General features: G+C 44.7%; 2 protein-coding genes across 2 annotated transcripts in view; both read right to left on the bottom strand.

Moving 5' to 3' along the window:
- The window catches only part of HOXA7 (homeobox A7), a 3920-nt gene extending 1144 nt beyond the window's left edge, over window positions 1-2776 (bottom strand). The window contains exons 1-2 of the mRNA XM_083578919.1: window positions 2177-2776; window positions 1-833 (exon numbers count right to left, since the gene is read on the bottom strand). The exon at window positions 1-833 is cut by the window's left edge and continues 1144 nt beyond it. Coding sequence (XP_083435045.1) covers window positions 517-833; window positions 2177-2555 — 696 coding nt within the window. The 5' untranslated portion in view covers window positions 2556-2776 and the 3' untranslated portion in view covers window positions 1-516. The remainder of the gene's footprint in view (window positions 834-2176) is intronic.
- A 6813-nt stretch (window positions 2777-9589) lies between these two features.
- On the bottom strand, window positions 9590-14340 carry HOXA9 (homeobox A9). Its single transcript, XM_083578902.1, has 2 exons — window positions 12520-14340; window positions 9590-11136 (listed from the first exon to the last, which is right to left on the bottom strand). Exons 1-2 carry the CDS (start codon window positions 13070-13072, stop codon window positions 10898-10900), a joined length of 792 nt encoding a protein of 263 aa, XP_083435028.1. The 5' UTR covers window positions 13073-14340; the 3' UTR covers window positions 9590-10897.
- Between the last annotated feature and the right edge of the window lie 2140 nt (window positions 14341-16480).

The raw sequence follows: 16480 nt of genomic DNA, 5'->3' as shown, positions 1-16480 counted from the left end.
TAGTTTGAGTGTGAGCCAAATGCACTTGTCCCTTAGCGATTGATTGGGACCAGTACAGTCAGGTAGTTTATTTGGAAGTTAAACTATATGGGGCTCCCCCAGCGTTTCCCCCCCCCTTTTTCTTTTTCTTATTATGTGCAAGTTACGACACCCCCCTCCCCTCACAGATATCAGGGCGGGGAGAAAAATCTATCCGTCTATCATGTAACAAAAAATAATAATACAACAGGTTTGGACATTCACAGCCAAACTGGTCCGGGTGTTCAAGTGATAATTTTACTCTTAGTTTACACAGAGCTGTGTCTCGGATGCTCTGGGAATGCGGAAGGGCCAGTCGAGGTGAACTCACCTCTCCCCCCATCCCTTATAATTGGAATTGGTGGTTGCAAGGGTCTCCTTTTTTTAAATAGATTTTAATTATTATTTGAAGAGAGCGTTTACAATGTCACGTGCATACAGAAGACGAGCGCTGGGCTCCGGCGAGCGAGAGCCCGGGAGGGGGGGGGAGTTGTCCGTTCATTCCGCTTCCTCTTCCTCTTCTTCCTCCTCCTCCTCTACTTTCTCCACAGAGGCAGTAGCTGATGTGCTGTCGTTGGCCGCCGGGGCGCCGCTGCCTCCGCCGCCGCCGCCTCCAGCTTCTTCTTTATGTTCCTTCTTCCATTTCATGCGCCGGTTTTGAAACCAAATCTTGATCTGCCTCTCGGTCAGGCACAGGGCGTGGGCGATCTCTATCCGCCGCCGCCGGGTCAGATAGCGGTTGAAATGGAATTCTTTCTCCAGCTCCAGAGTTTGGTAACGGGTATAGGTCTGACGCCCTCTCTTCCTATCCGGACCTGAAGAAAGGATTTGGGGAGGCCGGGAAAGAACCACCGAAGTTAGAGGACCAGGAAATAGTTTTACAACAGCTTGCAAACAAATAAAAAACAAAACCCTCCTATTTCCTATTCTCTTTCTCTTTCTCTCTCTCTCTCTCTCTCTCTCTCTCACACACACACACACACACACACACGAGTCCCACCCCAATAAATATATATGTACTGTATATATATGGGAAAGGGACAGCAGCATTTCAAGGCTACTCAGAAGTAAGCTCCATTGAGTCCAGCAAGGCGTAACTTCCTGGCCAGTGGGTAGAAGCTGACCGTCCAATTCTGAGACACGTCTACTCGGAAGCAAATCCCACTGACTTCCTGCACAGTATATTAAAAACTGAAGGCTTAGCTTTCCCTCAAGTGCCCCGGGCAAAGTCGGGAGAGACTGGGTGGGTGGAGGAATTCGGGTTTTAATCATGTAGTTTAAATAAATAAACCCAGGCGGGGGAAAAGAGGGCGATTGACTGAAAGCAAACTCTCTCCGGTTTTGCCCGCCACATTCCAGACTCTGGCGGAAGTCAAAGCGGTGTCTGGAACTCAGGGCTCGCTTTCGCTCCCAGTTAAAAGAGCAGGTCTTCCTGTCCTCCCGCAAAATTAACTGCAGGTTCGGGTTTGCGTCGCTCCAATAACCCCTTTCTTTATTGACATGCCTACCACTGACCCTCTATATTTCTTGCGGAGGGTGGGTGAGAGAAATAATAGGGAATCAAACGTTGTCGCTCACTCCAAGAATAGAAAGCTCCATTTTTTCCCTCCTATTTTTTTTCTCTCTCTGATACGTCCCCCACCCCAGTCCGCACCCCCGGCTCTTCTCTCACTCAGCCTTACTCCCCCCCCCTCCTTCGCCAGTGCGGGCGAGGAGAAGCGAGGCTCTCCCCCTGCCAGTCTCCGGCCACCTTCGCCATCACCCTTCCCATATTTCCCTAGGGCCCCGACCAAAAATTCAACCCAACGCTCCCATTCCATATCAGGGGGGGAAAGAGAAAGAGAGAGAGAGTTAAATAAATTTACGAGGCTAGAACCCATTAATTGGGCAATAAAAAGTTTTATGAGACTCATTTACATACAATGCCACGGGCTTTCTGCGCAATGGCGCCGCTTGCTCTAATTAAAAGCAGGCAGGCAGGGCAGGCGCGCGCGCGCTCCTTGCGTGGAAGTTGCCCCCGCACCCGCGTGGAAGTTGCCATTCGCCTGCTTGGCAGCGCTTTCAATCCAACGCTCCCCCCCCCCCTCCGCCCGGCCTTCCCGCCCGCATCTCGGTTTTGTCCCCCCCGCTCCTTCCTTCCTTCCTTCCTCCCCCATACCTGAAGACCTCATCCAGGGGTATATCCGGAAATTACTCTCCGCCTGGCTGTGCAGGTTGCTGTCCTCCGCTTTGTCACAGCTGGGTTTGGTTAAGTCATTGCAAAGGACGGGAATGTTCTGATCAAAAGAGGAGCAATGCAGGTTGTAGGCATCGGAGCCCAGGCTGTATCCGGAAGAGAACGGGCTTTGATATATGGTGCTGTTCACGTTGTACAAGGCAGGCATGGAGGAGGTGAACGCGCTAGCGCCTGGTCCATAGCCGCTTCTCTGCGAGTTGGTAGCAAAGGAGCAAGACGTGGGCTCCGCATTTTGGAAGAGAGAAGCAGCCCCCGTCGTATATTTGCTAAAAAGAGCGTTCACATAATACGAAGAACTCATAATTTTGACCGGTGATTTGTGGTCCGGTAGGCTTCCGTGTCGGTTTTACGAGGTAGCGTGATATATGATAACATTACACCCCCAGATTTACACCAAACCCCATTTTCTTTTGGACTGAGCTGCCTCCACCACGTGACCAGTCATATGACCCCATCCTCCAATCTCCTCCTGCATCACAGGTGGTATAGATCAGGGTGGCTCACAAGGTCCTATGATGGAAGGGGAAGAAGATCGAGCCGACGCCTGGCCGATTCGAAGGCGAGGGGGAGACTTGGCCGCTCGGGCAGCTCCAACGGGGCCCGGGTTCCCGGAGCGGCTCCGGATAAAGCCGAGGGAGCGCCGAGATCAGCCCCGAGGCAGAGGGAAGCTAGAATAAGAAACGTCAACCCAGTGTTTTGAAATACACATTTTCCTCTTTGCATCTTTATCCTCTCTACCCCCTTTCTCCTCGTCTTTTCTTTTTTTAAGGGGAGGAAAACAGCGTTTCTGTTCTGCTCCTCCATATACCCCACTCCTCAGTCTTATTTCCTGCAGAGCTGGAAATAAACCACAAACACAACTCTGAGCTTCCATGTATGTTTCCTGTTTGTTTTTCTTGTTTCTTATCTCTCTCCGCCTTTCAGCTCTTCCATATTCCGAAAGGGGAGGGGTAGAGCTGCGGGAGGGAAAGTACATTAAAAAAAATAAAATACAAAGGCAAGGTGCCCATAAAAATACCTCCATAGTAAAAACAACTACTACCATTATGCAGGATGTGTTATCTGCGTCTGTCTATCTCAAGTGTGTGTGTGTGTCTGAATGAACTCATTTGGCAAATCCTTCTGTATCCTGCTCACATTTATTTTTCCTCAGGAAAGGAAAGAGTGAAATATTTATATGAGAGGCTTCCCAATTTGCTCGCAGATTTATTAAGATATTGACAGACATATTCGGCTAATCGCTGCTGGCAAGATGAGTGAAGGGTTGCTAAATACGTGTTCTATCATCGCTCTCTCCCTCTTTTGCCAAATTCTCTTCCTCAGCAACAAAACACAAACAGAGAAAAAGCACAGCATATCTAAGGGAGGACGGGTGGGTATCTTTCCTAAAAAGAAAGGGGAGGAGAAGAAGAAGAGGAAGAGGAAGAGGAAGAGGAAGAAGAAGAAGAAGAAGAAGAAGAAGAAGAAGAAGAGGAAGAAGAAAGATGAAGGCATGTGTCTACTTTTGCCTGTTCCTCTTACTCCAGGAAGGTTTATATCCAGGAGGGAGTTTTGTTTTGTTTTGTTTTTCGGTGATAATGCAGCCGGTCTGCCTTTACTAGTGCAGATTTCTTCTATCCATTAGCATGCATATTTCAGCCACCACCACCCCCCAAAAAATGATACAGTGGGAAATAAAATAAAAACAAACGGACTTTCAGCACCTCTTATTTAAAAAAAAAAACGAAGAGACTTGGGATGCGGACTCAGGTTTCTTTGTTTCATCCTGGCTTCTTCTTTTTCCTCCCCCGCCCCCGGGGTAAATAAATACCTACCTCTGGTTTTATGTGGTGGTGTTGGTGGTGTCGAGAGCGGTGGCATATGTGTGTATGTGTGTGTGTGTCCCAGATCTCGGATAAGGCAGCTCCTTAATTTCTAAACACTCGGCCCCCACCAAGCAATAAGAGGATGTTGCGCCCTACCCTTCCTTTAAAACGGATCGTAAAACTAGTTTCCTTCCCTCAGACGGGGGAGTTTTGGTAAAGACAGCTTTTACTGCCCTGCTATATTGCACATCATAAACTGGAAGGAGGACAATGAGATTGCCCCGGAAATTCTCCCTTTAGATTATAGAGTTTGGTATCCTGTGTGTACAAAGAGGTTCTCACCAGTTTAGAATTATGCCTGGCCCATATTTCGCAGGGACCCTTCAGAGGGGCACATTTTGGCAACCCATGGGAAGGAAGGAGGGGGGGGGGAGGGCTCATCTAAGGGGCCTGAGGAGGCCCGGGTGCAACAGGGGCTGGAGATAGGTGTTGGTGTACAGTTTTGGAAAGGAAGAACATTATTATCATGAACTCGTCTTCACAATCAGTGATATGGACTGGAGCCGGTCCTGGGCGCGGAGACCGCCCTTCGAGGTTTGCTTTGCTATTCCTGGGAGAGAACAGTCTGGTTGCATCGACAGACGTCTTTGGTTTTCATTCCGCCAAGATCGGTCAAGGCACCAAGATGGCTGTCAAACCCAAAGGAAGAAAACGTGTGTGTTGGGGGGGGGGGGAGAGGCGTGTGGTGCAAGATTGCGGGGATACAATAATAATAACACCCCCTCAAAAAAAAAAAACACCTTGAAATTTTAAGAAAGAAAGAAAAGCCTCCTGAGAAAAATAAAAAAGGGCTAAGAAGTTAGAAGGGAAGGCGAAAGAAGACCTGCCAAAGACGAGGAGCCAGATCAAAGAAGCGGAATTAGACGGCATTCTGCCAATAAATTGCTCCTCTGGTGACAACGCAGCCAAGATGCCAGAAGAAAGCAGCAGCAAACAGAACCGGCAGTCTAGACTTGGGTATTGATAAGAGCAAGACAGAATTTTATCGATGAGTCTTTAAAGGACACCGTTAAGTGCAACTAGCTTTGAGGCCGAGGTCTGGGAGGATCAAACCGCACACTGCTTTCTTAGACGTGTGTGTGTCTCAGTTCTGCTGGGATTATATAAATATATTTTAAAATCGCGTTTGCCTAAAGTCACTTTTTGGAAGCGCTACTTAAATTGGGAAGGCCATCACACACACACACACACACACACACACACACGCACGCACACACACACACACACCCCGTTGTCCACGGCCTCCCCTCCAGGAAATAGGGCGTTTTATAATAAAGTCTCAGGACTAACCCTCGCTAAACGGAATGTCCCTTCGCAATGAGCTCCGAATCACCTCCAAAGTACAGACTTCGTATAAATAGCAAAAAAGAGGGGGAAAATGATTATTCACTTCTAAGCCATGTTTCCGGGATACATTACCGGTACATGAATGCGGAAATTTAATGGTGTCCAGTTTTAGAAGATGCCTCTATCCTCCATCCCACTTAAAAATTAAAAATAAAAGATACGGTGGAATGGATACTGCTTAATTATTTAAAGTTTTCCCTAGGTCACTCATTCCATCCGAAGCGCCCTCTCCGCCCCCTTTAAAAAATTGTAACCTAGAAACTGCTGCTTTCTAGGTTTCTCTAAACAAACCTCGTTTAAAAACAACCTCCACCCACAGAATAAAAAGTTAAAAATAAAGAGGATGATTTAAAAACACACACACCAACTGGTCATTCTGCAGGGTGGTTTATTTTGGAATCAAGCAAAGAGTTTTCTGCAATTTGGACTTGGGGTATTATTCCGCTGTTTTAGCTGCCTTCTTTATTCCCTCCATTGTCCAAATTACTTACAACAAATGTATATATTCGTGTTTGCATTTTACTGTAGCTGAAGTCATTGAGGACAAGCTACATTAAAAGTACACACGAGACAATAAGAATTAACATTAAAAGCTGCCATGACCAGTCCTTCGTTCATATAAACGACATTTTCTACTGGGGATTTGTATTAAGTACAGTATATGTAAGTTCCATCCTAAATAAATGCACAATAAATTTCCAGTCTTTTTTAGGAATCAGGTTGTTCGTTTTATCCTCCTAGATTCCTATTAAGGAATTACAATGAAATATGTTTGATAATCACATTTAGTGGGTCATTTGACGGCTAAACGTTCTTTTTCTTTTTTTGGCAGGGAAAAAAGACGCAAACTTAAAGCATTTTCCCAATAATGTTATTTGTCTTTCTTGGCTCTTAATTTCGGTACAGTAGGCACACATTTGTGGTTTGATTGTCTTATTTATTCACAAACATCGAGTCCATTCATCTTCGGTATGTATGTTTGTGTATATGGCTCATATACTAATCGATGGAGCCGTAGAATTCAGAAGTGAAGGAGAGGTGTGTATACAATATATACAATATATACAACACAACACACACACACACACATATGAAAGAGTAAATAAAATGCCGTAAGAGTTCCAGCCTAGATTCGTACAGGCATCTTAGTCCTGCGGTGTATTAGAACTGTTATCATCTGCATTGCATAATTAAACCGGGTCCCACAGAGATGAAATTGCTTAAGGAAGCGAGCGGGAGCCTTTAACTGCCTCAAAGACATCTGGTGAAGAAATTCAGTGGCCGGTAAATAATTTTCAAATTAAATTTTGTTGCCGAGCCACCAACTTAGAGCCCGGTGAAAAGAACGTGGTTTCCGAAGGATTCTGGCCCAGAGCAGAATGGAACCAAAGGCCGGGATCACTGTCTGAATAAGAGATTAAGATGGAGCCATCCATGTTCAGCAATTCAAAAGCTCTCCCATTGCATTGTGAAAACTGTTTACTCCTAATAAATACCTTTTAAAAAAATTGATCGGAGCATTAAAAAAAATATTAAAAACCCACGTCTAACTGTGTGTTGTGTTTTTTTTAAATACACACTGAGCATATTTCTTTAACAACTCTGCCGCGATTCAATCGCCAGCATCCGCATTCCAAGCGCTTTGAGATTCCCGGCTATAAAAATTGCTTATGCGGCCTCAGTATAGCGTAGTGCAGTCCTATACAGGTCTACTCTGAGGTAAGAAGCCTTGCTGCATTCATTAGGGCAGATTCCCAGGTAAATTGCCTAAGCCATGAACGGGTTAATACAAACGATTATATTGTGTGAGAATATCTGCTTTGACTTTGTGCATTATATATCCCTTACATTATATATCCGTTATGCATTTTCATTAGTCGATTACAATATACACGGGATGTTTCACCCAAATGCATCTGTATAAGCTTAAACTGTGTAAATATATTCTCACTGTACATGTGTTTGATACGTGCACTCAGGCGCACGACATATTATTTGCTCTTACTGCGGTCAAATTAGCAGTATTCGTGAAGCATGCTTCAAGCTGAGAGGGGAAAATATCAATCTGTACAGAACTGGCATGATAATACTAATACTAATAGTTACAGACGGAGAACTTTACCATTGCAGTTATTGACTTTTAAGAGTATTAAATATGGAAACACGAAATACTGAAGCATTAAGGTATTCCTTTTAGTAGTGGGGACATACATAATATCGCCTTTTGTTCATATCAAATCAGGAGTTTCAAAACCGCATATGCTGCTCCTAGGAAGTCGACATTTTAGAATTTTTTCCATTGGCTTCATGGCGGAAATCGCCCTTGTTTTCGTGGAACAACACTGCCATCTGCTGTTCTGTCCTGGTAACCGCAAGCAATAAAATAGGTGCAGGAATCTGACGAACGTGTAAACATAGCTGATATCTACCCCTGCAAACGCTTCAGTAATCTACTTTGCCATGCAGTAGCAATTATAGAAAAGGTTCCAGCGGTATATTCATTAAAGATAAACGTTCACCTTACAGCCTACATTTCAGAGGGGAAAGGGCTAATAAAAACGAGCTATTTCCGCAGAGCCGCTTTATCTAAAACAGCCAGACAAAACAAATGAAAGGGCTTTTGTAGAAAATCTTAATTGTGGCTGGACAGTTGTAAACTCATTAAGGGCCGAATTCCAGACAGTTTGCAGACCTGCCATTTATTACGCACTTCCAATGAGGATTCTTTGAAGTCCCCACTGTCTGCAACAACAGAGGGCGTCGCAACATCCCAAACCACTGGGACAGGCATTAATTAGAACTCCCCCACCCTTGTTTTTGCAGACAAGAACTGTTTCGCTTTGTGTTAATTTAATGCAATTTACCAGAGATTTCTTTATTTTTAAAAATAAAAATTAAAAAGGCCAACAAAACTCCAAGTGATTTCCCCTGCCTCTCTGAACCTTCGAACATTTTCAAAGCCTGAGATACTGAAAGTTCTTGCCTTCAACCCTGCAGCATTTTACACCCCATAAACGGTTACAGCCGTCATTTTCTTTTATGGCACACTATGGCTCTGAATTTTCTTAACAGCTTCTTCAGCTAAGACTTGTTAGCTGGAAGTGTGCGGGCTTGTTTGTGCCTTTAAAATAAACTCTTCTGCAATGAGCTACAGAGGAGTCCCTGTTTGGTCTTGTGCACAACTCTGCTCTAACTGGTATTTTTTTTATGGGGGAGGATAATAATTTCTGAGCGGAGAGCCGAGCCTGCCCGAGGCACGACTAAACTCCCAACGCGTCAGAATTCCTTTTATTGTTCATCCGTTTGGACTGCCCGCCCCCACTCCATCGCCTGCATGTATTTGTTAAAGTGTTGGTTAATCTCCATCACCAACACCCCTTTGCCAACCAGCCCGGTTTTCTAACCTGAACTTTATAAACAACGACAAAAAAAACCTTTCTAGCGTCCATTGTTGCACGATAAGCCTCCATCTTTGGCTGCGTCAAATGCGGTGTGTTTATTTCGCGGGCGAGAATGCACCGAAGACCCAGAAAGCAGCTGGAATGGGTTTTACATTGGGAATGCTTTCTCTATGAAGAGACATGGATGAAATTTCATACTCTATGGATTATTTGCTTCTGGAAGCCAAGCTGATTTTTTTAAAATGAGAGTTGAAAGAGGGGCGGATACTAACTAGATTATTCCTGCAAAAGGTCACCGAAATTTTGTCCTGCTGCTTTGGTTTATGTTGATCAATTCTATTATTATTATTATTATTATTATTATTATTATTATTATTATTATTATTATTATTTCACAGCATCTTAAGTAATTAAAGACACCCACGCTAGTTTCTATCCTTGTTTCCAGTTCAGGGTTCTATGCAATCATTGGATAGCCTAGGTGCAACATGCCTGGCCGAATTACTCCACTGTCTTCTTCTCCCAGATTCCACTCGCGTTTTCGTTTGGGAGAAGGATTTGCCACGTGAACCATAATTGCTTGGAAGTTAAGTTCCATCAAAATGAGTGGGTCTTCCTTTTGAGTAACCGTGTTATAGGATCAGTGTTAGGATTTTGATTGCTCTCCAAAGGTAAAGATGGGCAGGTTTTGCCTTCTTAATAATCTTAAAAACAGCACAATATTTTTTTTAAAAGAATCAATATATATTTTATTTAGCAAAAAGTTAAATATCATTCTGGACACAACTATTTGGTCAGTAGGCCATGAGGTAACTATTGCAAAATATACAGTGTAGCTTCTGCATAAACATAACGTCCAGGACTTTTTATTTTTTATGTTAATAATCGATACAAATCTACAATAACCAAAAGGTAGGTTTTTTTAGAGTGTATAATTTATTATCAATAAAATTAAACTTCATTACAATAAGAATCAATTAAATTCGATTAAACTCAAAACGTAAACCATAGGTAGTTACCTTCTTTTTCACATATAGGTATAGCTCCGTTATCTGAAAATTGCTCACGGGTGCAAAAACAAGATTCAAGCTAGCCTGATTATTAAGGGTTTCTTTCTTTAATATATAGATTATGATATATACAACTGACGAAGACTGTACTATATATATAGATAGATAGATAGATCGATCAAGTGTGCATACGAAAATGACTTGCTTCAAAAGAACTAGGGGGTCCACAAGTCCTTGGCTATCCCAGATCATGCCCCCACTTTTGTGTTTAAAAGCTGGGATAGAAAGAGAGCGAACGAATTGGTTTCCCCCCCGGTACAATCCAAGGTTCATTGTCTAATAATGATACAGAAAAAAAGGACTCCTTACACTACCGAGCTATACTCTATGCAACCTTTATAATAAACAACCTGAGTTCAAATTGAATCCTAGCTTACACAATCACATCTGGTACAGCACCCAAGCACAAAAAATTGAGTCACAAATATAATTACCACAATAAAACACAGTGTTCAAGTATTAGAGCAGACCTCTCTCTGCCGCGCAAAGAGCAAATAAAATTAACTACGTCGACTAACCTATACAGTCTGTAAAGAATTGTGCATTAAAAAGGTAGTTTCTTTCTTTCTTTTTTTCTTTCTTTCTTTCGTGAAGGACAGGTAGATTTAGACAAGCCAACAGATCAGCCTTCCGAGTTTAATGCCCCCCTTTCCTTTCCTATGATTAGAAAATGATAAATCTGGGTACCTCCATAATAGCACCGGGGCACAGCCATATCTCCCTGCACGCTGGCGAGATACATTCAAGAGCTGAATTGGCCAAGGACAAAACAACAGCAACAACCCCAGGGGGGTGGGAAACCCCAAATAATATTAATAATAATAATAACAACAACAACACATGAGGCCTGGACACAGTCTCGGGGTATGCTGGGAACAGAAGAAGGGAGGATTGTGTTGCGTTGCGCTGGAAGGGGAGATTTTTGCTGTTTGAAATGTGATTAAACCTGGAAGCCGAGCATCATTCATCCTTCGCTCGGTCTTTGTTGATTTTCTTCATTTTCATCCTCCGGTTCTGAAACCAGATTTTCACTTGTCTCTCGGTTAAATTCAGGAGCCGGGCCACTTCGTACCGTCGGTCCCTGGTGAGATACATGTTGAACAAAAACTCCTTCTCCAGCTCCAGCGTCTGGTGCTTGGTGTAAGGGCACCGTTTTTTCCGAGTGGATCTCGCGTGCAACCAGTTCGCGGCCGGGTTGTCTGCAAGGAAAACGACGCCAGAGAGGGTTAAGTTGGCGAAGGACAGAACCCCGCACCAACACCCCCCCGCACTGCTATTATGACTGCATCTCCACCCCATAAGCACACAAACAGCACCTCCTCCCACCCCCAAGCCACCACCTTCCTTTTGAAGAGCATGGATGCCCTGATATTGGTGGTTTACGACATTCCTTTCCTTTGGACAGACATACAGGATGGGGTCAGACACAATGGACTCCAAACTGAGACACATGGAAAAGGTCACGTAGAATTACGCGTAGTAAAAAAAGCAAGAGAGAAAGGGAGGGGGGAACCCCACTGGCCACCGCCTCACTTCTTCATAGTGTTTATATAGGGTGTAATTTCAAAGCCTGCCTTTGCTGCTTACCCTCCTCTCAGCCAAGCCCCCTGATTTCACTCTCTCTCCTCTCCCCCTCCGGGAAAAAAATATAGGACCGGTGCACAATCCCTGAGAATAAGTGTCATACTGAAAATGTTTCACTTTCCAGTTCTGACCTTATATAACCGCTGGGCGCTTTCAAGGAGATAAGGGAACACACCCACCCGGCCCTCTTTTCAGGCTAAGCCTGGCTTGCTTTAGGTGGGAAAACACCCACTCACACATTTGCATTTGGCATTATTTGCCGTGCCTGCACTATTGATCCGCTAGCTCAGTTCTAAAGGCAAGCGATGGTGTTAGCAACAAGCAAAGGAGTGGAATAAACAGTCGCCAAACAGAGGGCTAAAATGAAGTTAGGGAAAAGACACACACACACACACACACAAGAACAGTTGTTGTTCTTGGCTTTCCTAGCTCAGCTAGTCGTCACAAAGGGATCAGATTCACATCCAATGTTTTGTTTTTCCTCGCCTCTCCCAAGTAACTTGGGTTGTGCGCGACCACCACCCTCTCACGCCGCCCCCCCCTACACAGCCCGGCTCTCTCCTCCCATCCCCCCAATGTGGCTTTGTAGCTGAAGCGTGCGCCCAGGAAAACACGCTGGTGACGCACCCCTGCACACTGTTGCGACAGGGAGGTCATGCTGGACTTTGCTGGCACCTTGACGCTGAGAAACACACACAGACCTAGCTGGCTGCATAGACCGTGAGCCTACAAAGACTGTGGCACCAAATATGTACATACACGCGTATATGCATGCGCAACCATATTCCCGTTTTACGCACACAATTCTACACACAGAGAGATAGAGAGAAGCTCGGTGGTGCAGCTGGACGTTCTTCTATGACCACAGAAGCCCCCACCCAGTCACCCACCCAGCAGCCATTGCCGCATAGCTCACGGTAGACGGTGGCTCTCGACACCCAGCCCTCTACCCACCCGCCCACCCTCCTCCCGCCCAAGCCCAGGCGGATGGCACTTACTTGGGTCGATCTGGGGCTTGTCTCCGTTCGCCTCGCTCTCGCCATTGTTTTCCGAGAACGCGCCGTCGTTGCCTTGCTTATCCCTATCAGCTGGAGGAGAACCACAAGCATAGTCAGTCAGAGAGAGAGCGTGCGTGTCAAAGGTGGTACAGTCACCCCTCCTGGCCGTGAGCGGTTCAGGTTTAATGCCGTAATGCCTGCTGGCCGGCAAGCCCGGGAAAGACAAGGAGCCCGGCATGGGCTCCAGCCACGAGCGCATGTACCTGCCGTCGGGCGCTGCCATTGGTGCCTGGTGATGCACGTACGGGTGGTACACGGTGGGCACATTGTTAGCGCTCGGCGGGTGCACGGCGTTCCAGGAAGTGCTGAAGACGGAGGTTTTCGACTGAAAGCTGCACGGGGTGAACTCGGGGTGGTCTCCAAGGGTCGCCTGCCTGGCCGGCTGACCTAGAGAAGCCGAGCCATAGCGGGACTGCACCAGCTCCTCGCTGTCGTGGATGAGGAAAGAGTCCACGTAGTAGTTGCTGAGCGTCCCCGAAGAAGACATAGCCATCCAAGCCAAGCCCCAGCCCCAGCCCCAGTGCAAAAAAAGGAGAGGCAAGACCTGGCGAAATTATGAAACTGCAGATTTCATGTAACAACTTGGTCCTCACGAAGAAGTACAGTCACCTAATAAGTTGAAGGCTGCCTGTCAGCCCATTGGCTGCCTCGCGTCACATGGCCGGGCAGCAGAACAATAAAGTATAAATCAGTCCGCAGGCTATTAATGGGTCAGTGTTTTCCCGTCATCATTTTTATAGCAAAGCCATATGTTTTTATGCAAAGGGATAGACGACTTGTACGGCAATATTTGTTTTAATTGTGGCTGATCGAGATTAAAAGATCAGAATTTGGGGTATGGCCACCTTTCTAAAGCGGACTATTTTATATCATAATTAATCATCCCATCAATGGTCCGTGTTCCTTGCAAAAAAAAAAAAAAAGCCAAGTCTCTCTCTCATACACATACACACACATACTCACTCACGCGCACACACACACAAAGACAGGCTACCCTCCTTGTGATCGGAGACCTTCACATAAAATTATACAATAATTGAAGCAATAAAAAAGCAAAATAACATTGGCGGCATACTGTATTTAAATATATATTTATTATATTTCATAAGGAGTTATTGTTTCGGGAGCCACGGGGTTGTTATTAAGTCAGTAACTACGAGCATATTCATTTGCATCGCTGTGTTTCACAGCAGTAAAAATTTACGAGTGCCTGGAAAGGTTAAATTATACTATTGTGTTTAGTTTGGGAACTCACTGTAAATAATACTGTGCCGTTGAGTTCAGAGCTAACTGGGGCTGGCAGGGAAAAGTCAAATCCAACACGATTCCCCTTTCCAAAAGGGAATCTGCCCACCGCCCAACAGAGCAGGAGGATAACTGGGGCTGGGGGCGAGAGATCTCAAATCGATATCGAAATTTGCATCTTTATCTGCACCTCCGATCTAAGAGTCCTCGGACCCACAGCCAGGAATCCCTCACTGTGGAATCGGACCCACAACTAGGAATCCCAAACACCCACCTCCTGGCTCCTCAGTAATCTCTTTCTCTTCTCTCTCCCTCCCCTCACCCCCTGCACAGCCCCCGAAATAATTCCAGCAGCAGAATAAGGCAAGGAACCGCAGACACATTTAAATTCTGCCACAAATACTAGCTTAAGTGCAGGTGTGGGAGACAATTACCCTTCTTGCTGTTTTTCTTTTAAATAATATTGTGACATTTTATCAAGAAGTTGTTTGATGCCCTGTTCTTTGATGCAGGTTTGACAACTAGATAACCTTTATATTTTATTTTATTTTATTTTATTTTGGTAAAAGGAAGAGACCAAGTCAAGAGGAGGAATGCAGAAGAGAACTTTTATGCGGGAGAAAAACTGAGCGGACACATCCCCCTCGATCAAGTTGACTGCGGCGGGATCCACGGCCACTGGGCATTTTATCCCTTCTGTCTCTCTCTCTCTCTGAAGTGTAACTACACATTCTGTCAAGAACCGGATAAAGCACAGCTATGTTGGAGACTGTGAGTGTGTGAGACTGTGTGTGTGTCTGTCTGTGGGTGGGGAAGGAATACACACACACACACACACACACACACACACACTATACACACACACTCACACTCACACACTCTTCATGGCGATTAATTCCTAAGCATGCATGAAAGCAAAATAGGAGCAGAAATCCTGTCTGTCGCCTGCCTTAAAGGGGCACCCTCTTTCGCCCTTGCATTTTTATGCAGTATCCCCGCTGGCGGATCGCATTCCCGAGCCGTCGGATTTGAGGTGCAAATAGTTATTTACTCTCTGGCACGTTCTTATATGGCTTCTGTAAGCGGCGGAGGGTTACCGCCGTCTAGGAAAAACAAGGAGAAGGTGATACGGTCTCAGATCAAGTCCAGTGTTGTGGATTAAAGTTATGACTAAATGGTGGATTGTCGGTGACATTTGCATTCATTGTCTTTCTCCGGAGGATTCCTAAACGTCTTTCCCCCCCTATTTATTTCTCTTTCTTTCTTTCTTTCTTTGGAAAGAAATGCTGTGTTCTGCTACTGGGAGGAGGGGGAAGAGAATAAGGATCTCTGTATTTTATTTTATTATTATTATTTTTTTAACTCTTCGTCAGGCTAGAGACGGGGCAAATAGCAAGGAAACCGCGTGCTAATGAAATTCGTCTGTGGATATTGTGAACGCAAAAAGTATGGTTCTCATTAGCTTTACATCACGTCAGCGTTCTTTTCCCCTTTCATACTTCTCCAATAGCTGAGTCTTGAGAAAAACTTAAATTAGCAGTCAGTTCTCTTTTTTTGACATAAGGTCCCGAGATTACAAGAAACAATTAATATTTCACAGATCCTCAGCAGAAACAATTTCGCAGGGGCGTTGCTGGAAATCTCTTCCCATGCATCAACAAAGCCATTTCTTAAAAAAAAAAAAATGTAGACAAATGTCTTCCTATGTAATTACAGCTAAAGTATGTGATCGCCTTAGTGCGATATCCTCAACAGGAGAGAGGAGGAAAATATTATTATTAGTCGGTTTCTCTCCTGGAAAGACGGAAGTCTTACGTCATTTTTGTTTAAAATCGAGAGTCAGCTGTTGTGAAATATGCTGGCAGAACTTCCTTCCTCCTCGAAGGAGAAAAATAATCTTAACAGCAGGATTCCTAAATGTTTTTATGACTTTTTGGGGTTTCGGAGGCGGTAGTGACTTTTCATTCCGGATTAAGCCTTTGAGAGTGGGAAACAACGGGAATGATCCAGCTGCAATCCCCGGCACGTACTACAGAGTAAGTCCCATTAAAGCTCAGTGGGACTTACTTCTGGGTAAAATTGCAGTCTAAGACTGCAGTCTCTTTACCCAGTTACCTAGAAGCGCCATTGAACTCAGTGGGACTTACTTTTGAGTAGACATGTAGAAATTTGAAATGTAAGGCTCGCGTTACAATAAAGGAATAAACATTTCAGAGCTCCCTTAAAAAAGCTGGCTGCTGAACCATTAAAATTAAAGAATTTAAAGATGATTTGTTATATTCACCTTCGGAATGATAGAAAGGGATAAATACAAAGTACTTCGCCATTTTCTTCATTTGGTGCACATATTGTATTTTCAGTATAAACAGGAATCTTTTTTTAATAGCTCGGCTTTGTAGCACCTATAGCTGACTTCCATTTAGTGACAAATAATATGAAAATGGAGAAAGCCTCCTCATTAGCCGAATTCCTGCTTTCTTTGAACTGTTAATTAGCTCCAATGAAATAGGCTTCGGGTTGGAATAAGGCGGCTACCAGTCTTTGGACATTACCCTGAACACATAAATTTGGGACTTACTCCCGAGTAAGTGTGTGCAGAACGGTAGCCGTGACATATAAACAACCCATATACACTGTCTCGCCCATTTCGGGAAAT

The sequence above is a fragment of the Podarcis filfolensis genome (genome assembly GCF_964270895.1).
Source record: "Podarcis filfolensis genome assembly, chromosome: 12".
In the NCBI taxonomy this organism is placed as follows: domain Eukaryota; kingdom Metazoa; phylum Chordata; class Lepidosauria; order Squamata; family Lacertidae; genus Podarcis; species Podarcis filfolensis.
The sequence above is the reverse complement of the archived record's forward strand: the minus strand, read 5'-3'. Positions and strand labels throughout refer to the sequence as shown.

Bases quoted from the DNA above. Each gene is read 5' to 3' on its own strand.
- HOXA9 (XM_083578902.1), bottom strand. From the start codon at position 13,072: ATGGCTATGTCTTCTTCGGGGACGCTCAGCAACTACTACGTGGACTCT. The intron at 11,137-12,519 runs GTAAGTGCCATC...TTTTCCTTGCAG, and splicing joins CAAGCCCCAGATCGACCCAA to ACAACCCGGCCGCGAACTGG.